General features: G+C 40.2%; 4 protein-coding genes and 1 long non-coding RNA gene across 5 annotated transcripts; 3 read left to right on the plus strand and 2 right to left on the minus strand.

Annotated features, from left to right (window-relative positions):
- The first annotated feature begins 301 nt into the window (after positions 1–301).
- LOC135075444 (uncharacterized) lies at positions 302–721 on the plus strand. The gene has a single exon (XM_063969883.1). It carries the CDS (start codon positions 302–304, stop codon positions 719–721), a length of 420 nt encoding a protein of 139 aa, XP_063825953.1.
- Positions 722–4,223, minus strand: LOC135075285 (uncharacterized). Its single transcript, XM_063969674.1, has 2 exons — positions 3,942–4,223; positions 722–2,226 (listed from the first exon to the last, which is right to left on the minus strand). The coding sequence occupies exons 1-2, from the start codon at positions 4,205–4,207 to the stop codon at positions 2,091–2,093; spliced, it is 402 nt and encodes a 133-aa protein (XP_063825744.1). The 5' UTR covers positions 4,208–4,223; the 3' UTR covers positions 722–2,090.
- A 220-nt stretch (positions 4,224–4,443) lies between these two features.
- On the minus strand, positions 4,444–15,824 carry LOC135075445 (dynein regulatory complex subunit 2). The gene is made up of 7 exons (XM_063969884.1): positions 15,575–15,824; positions 15,296–15,409; positions 14,946–15,084; positions 14,490–14,713; positions 5,514–5,711; positions 4,859–5,053; positions 4,444–4,632 (listed from the first exon to the last, which is right to left on the minus strand). Exons 1-7 carry the CDS (start codon positions 15,728–15,730, stop codon positions 4,444–4,446), a joined length of 1,215 nt encoding a protein of 404 aa, XP_063825954.1. The 5' UTR covers positions 15,731–15,824.
- Positions 7,088–11,229, plus strand: LOC135075604 (uncharacterized). The gene is made up of 4 exons (XR_010258067.1): positions 7,088–7,320; positions 7,401–7,573; positions 7,655–7,753; positions 11,003–11,229. It is a non-coding gene; the product is annotated as an uncharacterized LOC135075604 (long non-coding RNA).
- Positions 12,660–14,242, plus strand: LOC135075605 (general odorant-binding protein 71). Its single transcript, XM_063970020.1, has 5 exons — positions 12,660–12,895; positions 13,048–13,506; positions 13,572–13,802; positions 13,913–14,039; positions 14,117–14,242. Exons 1-5 carry the CDS (start codon positions 12,839–12,841, stop codon positions 14,218–14,220), a joined length of 978 nt encoding a protein of 325 aa, XP_063826090.1. The 5' UTR covers positions 12,660–12,838; the 3' UTR covers positions 14,221–14,242.
- Positions 15,825–16,976: the final 1,152 nt, after the last annotated feature.

Below are 16,976 nucleotides of genomic sequence, written 5' to 3' on the forward strand. Positions count from 1 at the left end.
GTCCCGCTCCCGCAATAGTGTACTTGTGCCATCCATAGACTAGAGAGTAAAGTCAAAATCAAAATTCAAATTGTCAGAAAAAAAAATTGTCAAACTGTGTGTCACCAGTGGGTCTAGACAAAGTGCAAATTATAATCGCAAACCAGTCGAAAAGTGGTCGAAAAGCCCCTTTTTTGTATGGAGTTTTGACGGATTCGATTTTCGATTCGATCAAAAAGTGCGTTTTGTCTAGGGGGGCAGAAACAAATCGTCGTTTTGCGATTGTTTGTGAATTTCAAAAATTTATTTTATCGAATAAATAATGGCAGATAACGATGTGTTTGAAGATAATCAATATCCTGACAACGACGAGTTCGTACCATACGTAACAGCTGGTAATCTCGCACAGAAGAATGGCGCGAAAGTAACGCTTTGGGGCAAAGTAACCAAAGTTTCGGCGAGCGAAGGGTTCTACGTAAAGACTGTAGATGACCAAGAAGTTTTAATAAGGTTAAAAAAGCCTTTAAGTGAGCCGCTTGAAGGGTGGTATGAAATCCATGGAGTTTCCCAGGGGAAGAGCGTACTTTGCGATGAATATGTGCCATTTCCTGAAGCAATTTGCAAGAACATTGATACCGAAGGACACAAGGGATTAGCAAGACTGCTGGTAGCTCTCGACGACCCCTGGAACCTCGGCGACGACGGATCAAATGCCATGAATGGAATTACAGAAATGGAATAAATGTGATGCGTGGTTAGAGGTTAGGATAAGTTCGCATTTAGTGTAAACATTATTATTTTTAATACAAAATCCAAACATAACCATTTCTTTTAATCAATAAGCCATAGTAATTCATCAACAGGGAGAATTACAAACATAATAATGTTAGCTATCAAACCAACAAATCAAATATTAAAATTATTATTAAATACATTAAAATGCTTAGGTACTTACATAAAATGTATCTCATTCATACAAGTTGATAATATAGACTTAGGTTTAAGCATCTAGTGGCTCTGATCATTCATTATTTCTCTTTTATATCTCAAGAATTGCATAAATGTTTCTTTGTCATTCGCCAGATTTAATGAGCTGTTACATTAAATAAAATTCATATAATATAATATGACTTATTTCAATCTTAAATAAGACGTCACAACACTATTGGTTACCTTAGATTCACTTTAACACATTAAACTTACATTACTTGAAAAATAGATATGTATTAGTACCTAGCTAGAAAATTCATCGATTTTTGCAATCTCTAATAACTACATACATAAAATATCTGCTTGTTTTGTACAGAATATTTTGGTATTACAGGGTGTCCCACAAACAATGGATAACTTTGTAACTATCGATAAGGCTCACTATGATTTTGGATAAAAAAAAAACAATCTGCAATTGCGATGCCACACTATGAATTAAATTATCCTTTTCTTCTTTTTTCTTTTCTTAAATAATTTTTGAACTACTTTGTTGAACTTCATGAGAAAAACTAATCACACAGGTGGCAATTTTCAAAAAATTCAAAAATAAAACATCTTGAAAACTGTGATACATTTACTAAGGATAAAGAGAGATATTGATAGTTGCAGGGACCATTGTTTTTGGGACACCCAGTATTTATATTATGTATTTGGCATTTTGAAGGGTTTTATTAGCCTACAAATTTTGGTTTTATCTACATTGTAATAAAGGAGGAGGCCTTTGTCCAGCAGTGGACGTCATTTGGCTGAAACGAACGAACGAACTACATTGTAATACTATCTGAATAATGTAGTGTTTTTAGTAGGTAAATTACCTACCTACTAAAAACACAAAACCAACCGTTCCCGCCGCGTTTGCACGCCCTGAGTCGTTCCGTGCTCCCGCGCTAATTTTAGCGGAGGCCCAAATCCTCTAAGGCCCCGTTTTCCGCGGAGCGAAGCAGAGAAGTGTGTCGAATAACAAATCAAATTTCATTATTTCCACTTCTCGTCTCCGTCTCCGCACATCTCCGCTCCGCGCCGCTGTCTAATTCTATAGAAAAAATTGGCGCTCCGTTTTGGTGGAAACCGGGACCAAGGCTGTTTAGGTTTTAGGCCTTGCTAAAGCCGAAACAGTCGTCTTACATCCAGCACTGCACCCGTGGGTAAGCGCGTACGTCGCCTATATCTCTGTTGCGTTTCTCCAGGATCTTCATGCGTTTCTCGTGCTGCACTGCGTTTGACAGCGCTCCCTCGATGCAGGTCACTGGACGGTTTCTGGTGAAACAATGAAATATGGTAAGATACCCATGAAATCCTATTAAGGAGTACGTAGGTAGGTACTTATGTGAGGACGGATGGATGTTTGTTTCATGGTGCCTCACCACTACCACTAACTATAGTCCGATTTTTAATTCGACGGAATTCTGACAGCTGTCATTTTTTGACAATTCAGATGTAATAAGCCTTTTTTGCTTTGAATTATTAATAAATAATATGAAATGAAATTTCATCAACTACAACTTACAAGAATGAACTATTGTTTGTTTCGTGAATTCAATGTACACTAATTATTATGTACATTTTAGAGATTAAATAGAAAAAAACGTGTTTTTAACACAGTAAAACAACATATTAACATAAACGAAAATATGTATTGATCATCAATCATCATTATCGTCATCATAATCAACTTGGATTATAAAATTGGCATCTTGTTAAATTGATTATTTTATGAAGCTAAGATTTTATTAACAAAAGGATTTTCATAAAAAAGGTTTTTAACCCATGGATTATTGGCCAGGGAGTCCAGTAATAGAAAAATAATTTCCCAATTTTTTTTGTAACTTCTAAAATATGATAATAAAAATTCAAATAACCATTTTGAAATGATCAGTACATTTTTAAGCCTTAGTTTTTTAAGTGAAACCTTAAATTCAAGAAAGGATTATTTTTTAATTTGTGAAAATGCTCTCCATCCTTAGTGGGAATGTTTCAATGTTGGCAACACTTCTGAAATGTCAAATAAATAGGCTGAGATTTGGCCATTGCCACGCTCCCACTCACCTGAAGAGGCTTAACTTGATTCCGAGCGCTGAATGTACATATTGCAATGAAGAGCTTGCCGATATGGAACACATAATCCTGAAATGTAGAAGTTTTGGAATCCAGAGACTGGTCATGATCGATGACCTTCAATCTATTTGTGAACGTGTACCACAGTCGTTGGACGAACTCCTCAAGGATCCGAAACTTTTCAAACCCTTATATACTTTCGTGGTTTCAACTCTGGGAACTATTTGAGAAATTGAGAAGATTAAGAACTAAGAAAATATCAGTGAATCACAGTGAATCAGTGAAGTGTCAAACACAGTTGTCATGTGTCAAATTCAAACAAAAGTTCAACGGACTTCAAAGACTGGCTTAAAAGGGCATGCACCCAGAGCCGTGAAAAACTATATTAAAAAAAAAAAAAAAAAGTCAAAATTCCGTCGAATTAAAAATCAGAGTTTACGTACGTCATTGACTCATTGAGAGGAATTTTCAGATCTATTAAAGACTTATCAACGAAGATACACAATCAATCTAGTTAATTCATGCTTGTTATGTGGGTGGCATTTTAGGTGGATAGTAGTAGCAACAGGTGCGATTTTACAAAAATGTATTAGTCCAATGTGCTTTCGGCTACTTAAATAAGTCTGTGGCGACGCCACTACAAACTAGTGACCAACAGATGGCGCTGTCACTACTTCACTATGGCACACTCCGCCGCTCATACAAACCTGCATCGCGGTGACGGAGTTTTATATCCTGCCAAGTATATATAGGCAAACCAAGATGGTGTAAATTGGACCTTGGTCCCCGAGCATAACACCCGCTCGGAAGGAAGCACTAACATCTAGCTTCCTTATTGTGGTTGAGCATCATATCCCACAAGTCGACACTATATTGACACTTAGCAGTTGGGTGGGATCAAAGTAGGAGGCACTCACAGCATCTTCCCATTAGGTTCAGACTGCAACGCCGACTGTATCTTCACGCTGACCGGTCGGTCCTTGCCTCCCTTCAGGGCCAGGTCGGTCAGGTACCGCTTGATGTAAAGCTTGAGCTGCACGTTCTCCTTGCCCAGTTTAGCCTTTTCGGCTCGAAGGCACATGGTCTGAACCCTCACGCGGTTCAGCTTCAACATGAATTTGTCCATTTTGCTGTATTCTTTGCATTCATTCTGGAAAGATATTTCCGATATTTGTGGATTCATGACATTCAAGGTATTTTAGATAGTTACCTACATATTAGTTACTGTACCTATATGATTTCCAAGGAAGTATGTATGTACCTGCTCGTGACCTTCACCAGAACGTCGGATCACCTAAGGAGGTCTAACGGTCTGCCTACCCTACGTCTTGGTCGCTACTTGAGAACTTTTTTGACCCCACAGCCATACTATGTGAAAATTCTTGGGGCAGGCCTTAAAAGTCCAGCAGTGGACATCATTTAGCTGAAAAAACTAACGAATGTAATGGTACTCACAATCATAGCCCCATCCAAGTTTTCAAAGTCGACAGGCGAGCCGTCGTCGTCTACATCCTTCAGAAATACCTCATCGTCTTCATTTTCGTATTTACGGCAGATTTCTTCCAGTTGCATTATCTTATTCAATTTCTCCTGCACTTCTTCAAGGCGCTGAAATAAATTAGGAATTCGAGCATTCTTGAATCGTTTCTCTCGTACGTACTTACCTACCTTTAGAAACTTTACCTGACTTTATCGTACGTTATGAACTGTCATATGATAACGATTGCTTTACACAATTCCACCTCTGACCCACCTGGATGTCAATTTAATTGGGGGTTGGTGAAGCAAGCAGGACCAGCTGTAGAAATCTTTGGAAGAAGATGAAGAAGTATACCTTGATAGCATCCTGGCTAGCGTTCACCATGACAGTCATCTGGCTGTCTCCCTTGCTCCTGTGTGTCTTGGACTCCTTCTTCATCTGCCAGTACCGCCTGGACAGCTCTTCTTTATGGTTGGCCATCTTCGCCAGCTTATGGCTGATCATATTGGTCGTCTTTACCCACTCACGCTGCAGGGTCATGAGTAGATCCTATGTAGAGAAAGCTTATGATGATTATTAATTTCAAACTTAATGCTGTCAATATTTTTCAAAAGTAACGCACAATTTTGCTTTGAAATCGTCGTTTCCTATTCATGAGTACCCAGGTCATTTAGTCTCCACTCCACCAAAAGGACGACTTTATAATTATTCATCAGAGGAAAACGGAGAATTTGGCCGACACTCCGTATGCTGGACAAACGGGTTGGAGAGGCTTGACGTTCCTGACACAACCATCTATTCTGGAAACGGCATTCAAACTCCCCTCCGAACTTTTCCACTGAGTTAAATTTATAGCAGTTGTGCTTTTCTTAGCTTGTAATAGTTTTCCAGGTGCAATCACCGTTAATTGATCTTAATACTGAAGTGTCTTCTTCGTGCTAGCTACATCACATAAATAAGTAACAGATCTATTAAGCTATTAGGTTGGTGAAACTTGAAGTAGGCTTACCGTGGCCTGTTGAATGTGAGCGTCATTTCTTCCTATCTCCTGGCGGTAGAACTCGTCCTTCTCCCGCAAGGAATGGTAGTGCGCCAGCATAGGCTTGTGGTGTGCGAGGTACGAGTTGTACACTTCCTTCAGCTTGGACCAGTACGCTTCGATCTCTAGCTGCTTGGGTCGGCAAAGATCCCGCATTTCTTCTACGTGCTAGAAATTTATAAATTGATTTGTCTTGTGACAGACAATGAACTGTTAATGCAGCGAATATGAGAAAAAGTGTAAAGAAAGATGCTGATTTAATGTTATGTAAGTGTTATAAGTCTTCTTAATGTAGAATTTATCACGTGGATTCTTAGTGTGGATTATAAAAGTTGAGATTGTAATAATGGTTTCAGGCATAACGAGCCGCAAATGTCTTATTAGCTAATCGGACCATAATATTCTTGTTTTTATCATCAAAAGTCGATTAACATTGCCTTGTTTGCTACACAATGAGGGTAGTTGACTATGCATATTCGCTAACAAACGACTGTATCACACCAATTTTCGATTGGCCTCAGTTTTCCTGTCATTAGAGCTGGCACGGGTTTCCGCCCCTTGATCGCATGTCACGATGTGACAGCTGTGACTGATCGCCATGACGAACCCTTTGTGGTGGTGTGGAGTAGGGCGCTAAAATTCGCGTTCTGTGCTTGCTAGGGTCGCTACATGTTAATTTATGTAAATTAGGCATGCATTTTTCATATTCTGGTAAAAATTACAAAAGATCTTAGATGAAGAAAGATAAATTTAATAACCCTCGAGTTTTCATGTCTGATGTCGTTAACAATTTTGCTCTTATTAGGTTTCCTTCCTATACCAAAAATAAATACTTTCCTACAAAAAAGTCTATTTGGCTTAGCGCGGTTTCCCTTTGGTTTTTCTCTTCTTCAACTTCGGAATTAAAACCTAATCTTACCAGGAACAATAAGTACTTACCTAGCTAAATTAATGCATTTTCAATGATAGAAAGAAAGAAAGAAGAAAGAAAGAAAAATTATTTATTTGACAACAAAACAACAAAGAAACAAAGGGCAATATAAAAATACAATTATAAAAAAATAAAAAAAAGTACAAAGACAATGAAGAGAAAAGAGAAAAAAGAAAAAAGAAATGTTGCCAAAAAGGTTACCCACTCAGTATCATCTTGACAGTTGACATTTTACTGCCAAGTGCCAAGACACTGGTTTTCAGTGGGTACCTTGTACGCAGGGGCAAAAAGAATGTAATAAATTAAAAAATATATATATAAACTCAAATCAATTAAAAATTCACATTAAAATAAAATTACAATAACAATTACAATAAAATTAACGAAAAACAATGCAATTACTAATTTCAAATAAACATGTCAAGAAAAAAAAAATAATTAAAAATTAAAATTCACAATAAAATAAAAATTATAATAAGAATAAAAATTAACGATAAAAAAAAAACAATTAATTTCAAGTAAACATGTCAAAAATAATTTAAAAATTCACATTAAAAAAAAAAATAATTAAATATGAACGCGGCCAAAGAGTCAGGTGACGGACCGTGAAAGAAGAGAAAAAAAAAAAAAAAAAAAAGTAACAAGAAAAAGTCACCTGACCTGACGTTCACGTTTTGTAATTGTTCACGTTTGCCACGTAAATCAGCCACGCACGCACAGACAGAATATTTTCACTTTCACAATGTACCTATAATAAATATGTGTTTATGTCTACTGTGTTAAAAAATAAATAAATACAGACAGACGGATGGATGAACTCCAACACCCAGAAGCCGTGAACTAATGGTAAGTGACTTGTTGGTTAAGTGTCGACAATCCCGCAAGCACAGTGGTAACAAATATTTTACCTATTTGCCTATTTGCAGGGCACTCATCAGGGAAAAAGACGAAAAATCTCAATGTCTTGGCAGTTCCTCGCAGCCACAAAAATCGTTCGAGCATCCCAGAGCCGAATCCAAAAGGGGAACCACGATGAGCAGCGTTCTCAATGCCGGAACGGCACCTCAATACCCGCATATACGACGTGCATACTCTGATGGTACGTCTATCAATAAGTTTCATTTTGCCTAGACAGTAAGTATTTCTTTACATGTATTTTGAAAGAGTGTTTTACTTTCAGAGCACGCAGCGGCGGGGGCAGGTCGTTCCAACATCGAGACGCCGCAAATCTAAACGAGCCTCGAAATGCCGCCGTGCGATGCCTCGGCGTTAGGAAGACGTGAGTAATCACTCTTCTCTCATGCTCATTTCGGCTTGGGGCCTGGACTAGCTTGTCAAAGAGATACCTCGGCCGTCCTGTGTTAACAACGCCAAACAACAGTGTCGCTAAGTGCAACCTTCTACGGGCCTCCATCTTCAACAGATTGCCAGTGATTAGAAATGGTGTTACATGAGCTCGAGGTGGGATGTGGAAGCAGAAACGGGCACATGCATTCTGCACTCGTTGCAACAATTTTGCTGAACTTGCCAATAGACATGGCCCATAAACGGTGTCGCAATAGTTCAGCTTAGACAAGACAAGTGCCTCACAAAGGTTTATCCTTAGTTTTTCACACAAATATGGTCTTATTCTGTACAGGAGCTTCAACCTATAGAAACAATTCCTTGCACACTCAGTTATATGTTTTTCGAATTTGAGATGACTGTCAAGCACCATACCCAAGTTCCTAGCATTCTCAACCCTCTCTATTGACTCCCCGTTTAAGGTGACACATAAACCGTTGATCTTAGCTATGTTTTTAGGTGTCCCTATTAGCATGAGCTTAGACTTTTTTGGATTTAAGGTAAGGCAGTTGTCAGAGCACCAGGTAGATACGCTAAGTAAGTCCTTGTTTATCAAAGCCATAGCTCCGCCCTGATCACAAGGCATAAATGAAAGGTACAACTGTAAGTCATCAGCATACAAGTGATAACGACATTGTGCAATATGTCCTATGATATCAGCACTGTACAAAATGTAGAGGATCGGCCCCAAGATCGAGCCTTGTGGGACCCCACGGTTCACTGGTAGAGATTGTGAACGAAGTTTTTTACCGTTGCTCAGCCTCAGCTCCACATACTGACTCCGTCCATGCAGATAACTGTGGAACCATTTGATAGCGCTTTGTTCAAGACCATAGAATCTGAGTTTCGACAGCAGCAGCGACGTGTTAATTGAGTCGAATGCTCGTGAGAAGTCAAGGAGAAGCAACGCAGACACCATTCCACGGTCCTGAGCTGCAAGAAGGTTGTCCACAACATCGGCCAGAGCAGCCGCAGTGCTATGCCCCCTACGAAAACCTGACTGTAACTCTGGAAGTATATTATGCCTCTCCAAGTAAGTGGTCAACTGCTTGCATACAATTTTTTCCAATACCTTGGAGAGGCATGGAAGGATACTGACAGGACGAAGGTCTTGGAGTGAAGCCGGCCGGTTGGTCTTGGGCAAAGGTGTCACCGCTGCTACCTTCCAGTCATCAGGAAACACTCCCTGCTGCAGTGAGCAATTGATAATAGTGGTCAAGGTCTCGAGCGACTGTGGCAGAGTGAGCAGTAAGACATCCAGTGCCAGGCCATCACATCCCTGCGCATTAGATTTCAATCCTCTAATAACCTCCAGTACCTCTTTGCTAGTTACCGCATTAAGTGCAAAAGTAGCTGAAGCATCGTGCCTGTTATGCTCATAAAAAGATAAGGCTGAAATTGACACTTTGTTTGAGCCTGGTATGTTCAGAAAATGCTGGTTTATAGCATTAGGGTCATTAAACTCAGGTGGCAGCTCACTAGTCTTCCCATTGTTAGGGAGTACAGTATTCTTAAGATTCCTCCATAATCTCTTAGAATTGCCTATATTGCTATTTATATGCTTTTCAAAATAACATTTTTTCTCCTGTTCCAAGGCCTCCAGTACCATCCCTCTCATTTGTCTGTAACAGTCCTTTAGAGTAGATGTTTTGAGTTTTTTGTATTTATTGTGGTAGTTGTCCCTAATACGCATCATGGCTCTGACAGTGTCCGTTACCCACGGATGGGGAGGGTTTTTAAACTTTTTTGTCACTATTGGGGCATGTAAATCCATCAACCCTATAATACACGTTGTAAAAGCTCTTACTAGTTCGTTAACTTCGTTGATTTCATTAAAATTTCCCCACCGTATGGCACATAGATCTGCGTTCAGCCGGTCCATGAGAATGTTCTTGAGCGGTCTATATGTTACCCATCTAGGACTAGGTTTATCCACTTTAATTTTGACCTCTGCTAGTATCATAGCATGCCCTCCTCGATCCGGCGAGTGCCTCACCGTCAGCTTGGGAACCCTAACATCAGTACACAACACATCTATTAAAGTGGCACTATGGTCAGTAAAGTGAGTGGGGTCCTCAACCATTTGAGTTAAATTTAAACTCTCGATGAATTGCATGAAGGCCCCATAGCCGCGACTGCTTTTATCAAGGAGATTGATATTAAAGTCTCCCATCACTATTATGCCGTCAGAGTGCGAGAAAGAGGTGACTGAGTCTGTGATAGCCTCTAGGAACATATTTATGTCTTGCCAGGGTGGTCTGTATGCAGTTCCAACGATTATATTTTGACCGTGTGCGTGAACTTTTAGCCACATCTGCTCGACAGGTGGGATAGATGTAGGAAATTCCAATTGTTTGGCATTTAAACCCTTACGTATGTAAAAACCTACCCCCCCTCCCCGACCCCCCCGAACTTGAATATGTCTCGGAATATGTCTCAAACGATAACCTGAAAGTTTAGGCGCCCTATCCTCCTCTCCCAATCGCAACCAGGTCTCATTTATGGCCACAATGTCAGGAGCGATTTCCACCATCGCAGCGGTAAATTCGTCATGTCCTGTACAGAGAGACCCTGCATTATATAGACCTAACAATAGATTTTTTAGCCTAAGGCCTGTGAATCGGGTAATGTAAATAAACGACAATAGCGGGATGTCAAAGTGTGATTCATAATTATTGATAATAATATCATGTAAATATTGTAATAAATAATATAGATAATTAGATTAGAACATAAATTAACGATTATATAATTAGAGATATTATTATAAATTAAATAAGTTACAGAAATAAAATTAGTTTGAAATAAGTAATACAATAGAATACAATTGTCAAATAGTTCAAACATTCCATGCAACATAGTGAGTTTAGGTAGCAAACGGCATACTATTTCATACCCTTGTACATAGTTAAAACCATCAGTGTAATCAATGTATTTCAATGGAAACATATAATAATATAATGAATTGCAATGATGTTTGTCAATAATTCGGACAGTTAACAAATACATTTGGCGTCTGTACATAATTTCAACAATAAATACTATATCTATTACACAGGAGATTGGATTTATAATTTTCAATACCAAGATATAAGATTCAAATACAGGTATAAAATTTAACATTAATAAATTATTTAACCTTATCATGCTGACACTGTTTTGACCTTTTTTGTTGTAATTGCAGGTCTCGGTTAGTCATATTGTAGATGACTCAAACACCCTCCCAAGATCACCCAGCGAGCGGATTTGAAATACCTGCGCTCCATCACTCTTGCGCGCAAATATGCGCCCTCGCCTCGTCCAGGAGTACCTCCACTGCAGCCTGCGGCACTCCTCGCGCACCCGGTGGAATAGCTGACGGTTTGAGCGCGTCAGGCGCTCGTTGATGAAGACACGAGCGCCACCCTCGCCGGCCAGCCCGCGGCGCACGCGAGCGGCGCGCAGCAGCTCGTCGCGCAGGTGGCGGCGCGCCAGGCGCACCACCACGCGGCGCGCGCGCCCGCCCGCCTCGGCCGGCGGCGCGCCCACGCGCTCCGCGAACACCACGTCCCGCTCGTCCAGCGCCACGCCCAGGCGCCCGGCGAGCACGGCGACGCTGTGGAGGACGTTCTCCCCCTTCTCCTCCGGGAGGTGGCCGATCTCCAAGTCGGCGACGAGCGCCTCCTGGTCCCGCTCGTTGAGTTCCAACTTGAGCTCCGATATCGTTCGCTCCATCTGCGCGAGCGTCTCCGACCCGGGCGCCGAGCTGATCGTCGCCTGACGGGACTCCACGGCCTCGAGTCTCCGCTCGATGTCGCCCAGGCGTTCGTCGTGAGCGTCGACCCTGCGCTCGCACAACGAGACTCTGCCGATCAGTGTGTCGATCTGGGCCCGCACGGATCTGAATTCGTCGCGCATCTCCTCGCGAAGTTGCCTGATCTCCAAGAAGAGCGCCTGCACATCCGTCACCTCCATAGTGATGTTCAGAGCAGTAGCGTTCGGATTCTCCTGACCGTCCCGCTCCAACATAGAGGCGTCGAGACTGGTGGGGCTCATGGTGGCGGCCCCCCTCCGCATCGTAACACCGTCTGCAGCAGCGCGGACCGGCGTCTCAGTGTTGTCCCTCTTGGGCTGCTTACTGACGCATGTGACGCACCTCCACGCATCCCTACGCTCACCAACCAATGTGCCGTGGAAGCGCCTTTCAGTAACGCCGGCACACTTCAGGTCGAAGAATTCCTTGCAGAGGTGGCACGCTAGCCACCTTCTGCTATCTTCAATTGGCTCGAAACATCCACCACAGATTTTTCTATTTTGAAGCGACATTGTCTTGAGAGGTGAAGATAAAAAGAAAAAAAAAAAAAAAACAAAAAAACAAAAAAAAACTTGAGGGATTCGAACCGTGTTGTATTGGGTTAGACCGGCAGCGTGAGCCGATGCGCCAAAGTCGCTTGAGAGTCAAGAACGAAATATACAGTCGTGCTCGAGACTACTGTTGACGCAAGTGTTATTTGTGTCGGGTATACCACATTCGGATTGTTTTACGTCCACCAACACAGATTGTCACTACAAGCCGATGTCTCACTTTTCGCAAATGTATTTGCAAATAACACTCACTGCAGCATTGTTTTTTACGAACCGAATACACTGATTAGAGTTCCATAACTTTACAATTAAAATGGTGTATAGTATGTTTGATTTTGATTACTATTTTCACTACTATTTATCAAAAATTGCGCAGACGCGTCTTTGTATAGTCTACTAGGTAAAGCGCCACCTAGCGTGTGACATATGACATAGACATAATCCTAAATGTACCTACCTATTTACTTACTAACATTTCAGTAAGCGATAACGATACTGGTTTACTTTACACTTGAGTAGATATAGAAGAATAGAAAATGCAGTTGGACATTGTAAATTTTTGAAGCTCATGGAAAAATTGGTGACCCTTTCAGACAAGATTATTGAAGCGTGGAACCGTTATATTATGGTGTTTTGATTCAGAATCACCAGTTGCGCGGGCGCAGCGAAAGTGAACATGTGTCATACCTTGCATTGTATTGTGATATTTGCCTTTATTGTATTGAATTGCGAAGTGAGTAAAACAAGGGTAGATTTAAAATTGATACGCCATCCATAGTCATAACTTGTGTATTACCATCAGATTAAAACTTATTTCGAATTCAATGGACACCACCATACAATTTAAAAATATTTTAAAATCGGTTAATTCATGTTTAACTACAGGCTTTAACCTGCCGTTCAGAAGGCGGACCTAAGGAAAATGAGCTCAAATCCATATACATGACTTGCTTGAAGAAGCAAGAAGGGAAAAACACCAGCGATTCTCACGGGTACACAGAGGACCAGGATTTGAAGGAAACTAGGGGCCAATCGAAGTTTCATCCAAAAACCAAATGGAACAGCGGCTCTATGGGAGATATAGATGACAGAATAAGAGACAGGGATGATAGAGACGATAGATCAAATCGGGATGATAGATCGAGAAATAGAGACGATCGAATGGGAGACAGAAATGACAGAATGGGTGGAAGAGAAGAAATGTTCGGTAGAGATAGAGCAGGCGGACGGGATAATATGAATGGCAGAAATAATATGATGGATAAAAATGAAGATATGAACAGATTTGGAAGGGAACCGTATGGTGATCGACAAGGTTTTCCGCAAAGCGATGAATACGATAGTGTAAGTATTTTTTATCATGATGTTCCAAGTTAAATCCTTTGTTTAATAATTCCTTTTTGATATAGGAAATGATCCGTTACGGGCAACACTCTACAACCCAGTCGTCCCGAAGGTTCAAGAGGAGCAGACGTACGGAAATTAACTCTGGACAAAGAAGTCAGTACAATCCGAATACCAGAAAGACCTCGCAGTACGAGGAAACATTTAAGAATGATGACAAGAACTCCAGTAATTCTAGCAGAGAAATAGATAACAAAGCATGCGCTTTGCATTGCTTTATGGAACAGCTGGAAATGGTAAATATTTAAAAACTTTGGTTCTACTCTGACGTTGTTTGTAGTGATTTTCAATTTTTGTGTTCAGGTATTGTAAATTTTTTGAAGCATTACATGAATTTGTATTGTAGACAGGTGACAATGGTATGCCAGATAGATATCTGGTTACACATGCTATCACAAAAGATGTGAAGAATGAAGATCTAAGGGATTTTCTGCAAGAATCGATTGAAGAGTGTTTCCAGATACTTGACAATGGTATGTAAAAACTGTATAATATTGGTATTTGTTTTATTGAATAATTTAATTTTAAGTGAGAATGTTTAATTTTGCAGAAAACAGTGAAGACAAGTGTGAATTTTCGAAGAATCTAATGATGTGCTTATCAGAAAAAGGACGAGCCAACTGTGATGACTGGAAAGATGACCTACAATTTTAATTTTGTAACAGATTTTATTAATCCTAAAAACTTATTAATGATTTAATTTTGTAACTATTGCACTACAGCATTGATAAATCTTATACCTACCTACCTGAAGGTTTATTTATCTTTTTAACTCCTTTCCGTCAGTTAGGTACCTACTTACGTCCTTTCAAGCAATAATCATACCAATCTATGTAAATCGTAATTACCTACAACCTAAAATAAACTTTAACTACAAAGTTACAAAGTACCTTCATCTAAACCTTGGTCTTCTTAGATCTTACCTCAAGTCTAGCATCATTTTTCGTTGTAGCCCGTTTCAATTCCATCTCTATTTTGTAGGCCTTAAAGTCCCTATTCTGGATATACGTAATCAGCTTCAGTTTGAACTCTGCTCGGTCCTGTTTGTCACTGATATCGAACTCCTCTTTGTCCCAGTTTTCCAGAAGAATATTCTTCTGGTAGTCATATTCTGCTTGCAATTTGTCTAGGCGTTGGGTCCCTATGCCTAGAATAGAACAGATTATGGGAATTGTGAAAGCAAACATCGATATAGCTTGACAAACTACCTAGAGCGTAGAGCGTTTATACCTACTTATTCTCTACTTTCTTCTTTGTAATATTTCTTTCTTTTCTTGTCTTGTTTGGTGTGTTCTATCTATCTACACAAAGTTCTTCGTCTCTATATATCAGTGTCTTCAAGAACAGTCTCATAGAACAAAAGGTTATTTTATCCTTACCTAAGAAGTAGCTGACGTTTTCTGTATGAGCCTGGAACGCACGCCGGTGTTGATCGTCGGAATCGTCGATGGCCCTCACCAGGTACTGTATGAGACGGTCTTTCCTCTCGATCAGAAAGTTGAAGCTTGTGATCATTCCCTAAAATACGGTTAAAAGTCAAATTAAAAGCTCCTTCCAAATAAGATAGGTATCTACATGGGATACATGGGAAGATATTTAATTCCCATTTGATTCTAGTTGAAGTACCTACTAATTAGCTTTAACCAGGTAACATTTCAATGCACTGTGACAGTGACAATACATTCATTTGAGAATTTATTTGACTTTACTGAATCCTCGAAATCTTTACCTGAATATCCAACGCCATTTGCTTGCACTTGATTCTTCTGAGAATGTATCGCCATTCTTGATTTATCTTCGCTCTATTCATACGGCTGTACGTTTCTTCTTTGTCCAGTTTGTTCTGGAATTATGAAAATACAGACATAGGTATAAATAGTACAAAATCATCAGCTATTTGATTCGACTATTTACATCCCTTGTCTCACCCATACCTGTCAAAGACTTTAGAATAGGAGTTCTGACCTCTCATAGACCTTGTGGTCTACATTTGTATGTACTATGTTACCTTGATGAACCTCGCGATGAGTTCCCTCTTCCTCCGGCGAGCCTCCTCCTCCATATCGGCCCTGTGCTGGAGGTACCGGGCCCTCTCCTCGTCCGACATGCGGGCCAGCTTGTTCACTTTGTTCTTCTTCCCCACCCCACTAGACCAATGCATCATGTTACCTTGATGAACCTCGCGATGAGTTCCCTCTTCCTCCGGCGAGCCTCCTCCTCCATATCGGCCCTGTGCTGGAGGTACCGAGCCCTCTCCTCATCAGACATGCGGGCCAGCTTGTTCACTTTGTTCTTCTTCCCAACCCCACTAGACCAATGAATCATGTTACCTTGATGAACCTCGCGATGAGTTCCCTCTTCCTCCGGCGAGCCTCCTCCTCCATATCGGCCCTGTGCTGGAGGTACCGGGCCCTCTCCTCGTCCGACATGCGGGCCAGCTTGTTCACTTTGTTCTTCTTCCCCATTTTTGATTATTTCAACAGCTTTTTCAAAATCTGCAACGCAAGATAAACTCGTACTTAGAGGAAAATTGCTGTAGATACAAGTACGACTGTTTTCCTAATGCTACGAGTATCTAAGTCTTCGATACAGTGCGGATTTTGTTCAAACTTAATCCAAAGATACTAAATTCTTTTGTTTTCCGAAATGATTTTTATCAGCCTACCGTCTACTAAGTGGTTGGCAGGAATGGCAGGTATAGAAAACTAATAGGTACCAAACATTACCTTATTATCTGGACAGTATTTTCTAATTATAAGTTTCAGACTAATTAACTTTTCAACAACACAGAAGAGACAGAGAACTAAACAGAAACTCATAAAAAATTTAAAGATCTTACCTGAAATCAACCAATTTTATTATCAGTGCGGAGTTTCCCGACGGCAACGCGTGCATTGAACAAACTAATAAATTCCCACCATGGCAACAGGTGGGGAGTCATTTGCTGAAATAATGTTTCGGGGCTTGCAATTTGATTACATTTGGTTTGCACGCAATTTTCGATAAACATGTTGCGAAGTCTTATTTTGATATCATGTTAATGATGCTAACTTCATTATAATTAATTTATCAACCGAAAACAGAAATGTTTTATAGGTCGTTGAATCATTAGATGCTTCTTGATGATGATTTTGCTTATGACTTCGATGAAAATCAGATTAAAACCTTTACTGAAACTGAAATAAGTAAGTGCTAATTTTTTATAAATTAATTAACGATCACTCGAGTGAAAATTAGGAATTGGTTTTATAATAAAAACAAAAGAATACGATTGAAGTTTTAATACTCACTGTGCCTGCCAGTGTCATAATAGTTAGTATGAAAATGCAACAAAACTTTTTACAAAATTAAATTTTTTTTTCGCGCGCAAAGTTTCGACGTCTGTCATCGTTAATGCCGTTGCCATAGCA

Source organism: Ostrinia nubilalis, chromosome 10, assembly GCF_963855985.1.
Source record: "Ostrinia nubilalis chromosome 10, ilOstNubi1.1, whole genome shotgun sequence".
Lineage (NCBI taxonomy): Eukaryota > Metazoa > Arthropoda > Insecta > Lepidoptera > Crambidae > Ostrinia > Ostrinia nubilalis.

What these genes read in the sequence shown, in the direction of transcription:
- LOC135075444 (XM_063969883.1), top strand. Translation starts at nt 302, where the DNA reads ATGGCAGATAACGATGTGTTTGAAGATAATCAATATCCTGACAACGAC.
- LOC135075285 (XM_063969674.1), bottom strand. Translation starts at nt 4,207, where the DNA reads ATGAATCCACAAATATCGGAAATATCTTTCCAGAATGAATGCAAAGAA. An exon ending in GAACCTAATGGGAAGATGCT is followed by an intron (nt 2,227 to 3,941) that starts GTGAGTGCCTCC and finishes TTGTTTCACCAG; the next exon opens with AAACCGTCCAGTGACCTGCA.
- LOC135075605 (XM_063970020.1), top strand. Translation starts at nt 12,839, where the DNA reads ATGTGTCATACCTTGCATTGTATTGTGATATTTGCCTTTATTGTATTG. An exon ending in TTATTGTATTGAATTGCGAA is followed by an intron (nt 12,896 to 13,047) that starts GTGAGTAAAACA and finishes GTTTAACTACAG; the next exon opens with GCTTTAACCTGCCGTTCAGA. An exon ending in TTTCCAGATACTTGACAATG is followed by an intron (nt 14,040 to 14,116) that starts GTATGTAAAAAC and finishes TTAATTTTGCAG; the next exon opens with AAAACAGTGAAGACAAGTGT.
- LOC135075445 (XM_063969884.1), bottom strand. Translation starts at nt 15,730, where the DNA reads ATGATGCATTGGTCTAGTGGGGTGGGGAAGAAGAACAAAGTGAACAAG. An exon ending in AAAATGATGCTAGACTTGAG is followed by an intron (nt 5,712 to 14,489) that starts GTAAGATCTAAG and finishes ATAAATTTCTAG; the next exon opens with CACGTAGAAGAAATGCGGGA. An exon ending in CTCACATTCAACAGGCCACG is followed by an intron (nt 5,054 to 5,513) that starts GTAAGCCTACTT and finishes TTCTCTACATAG; the next exon opens with GATCTACTCATGACCCTGCA.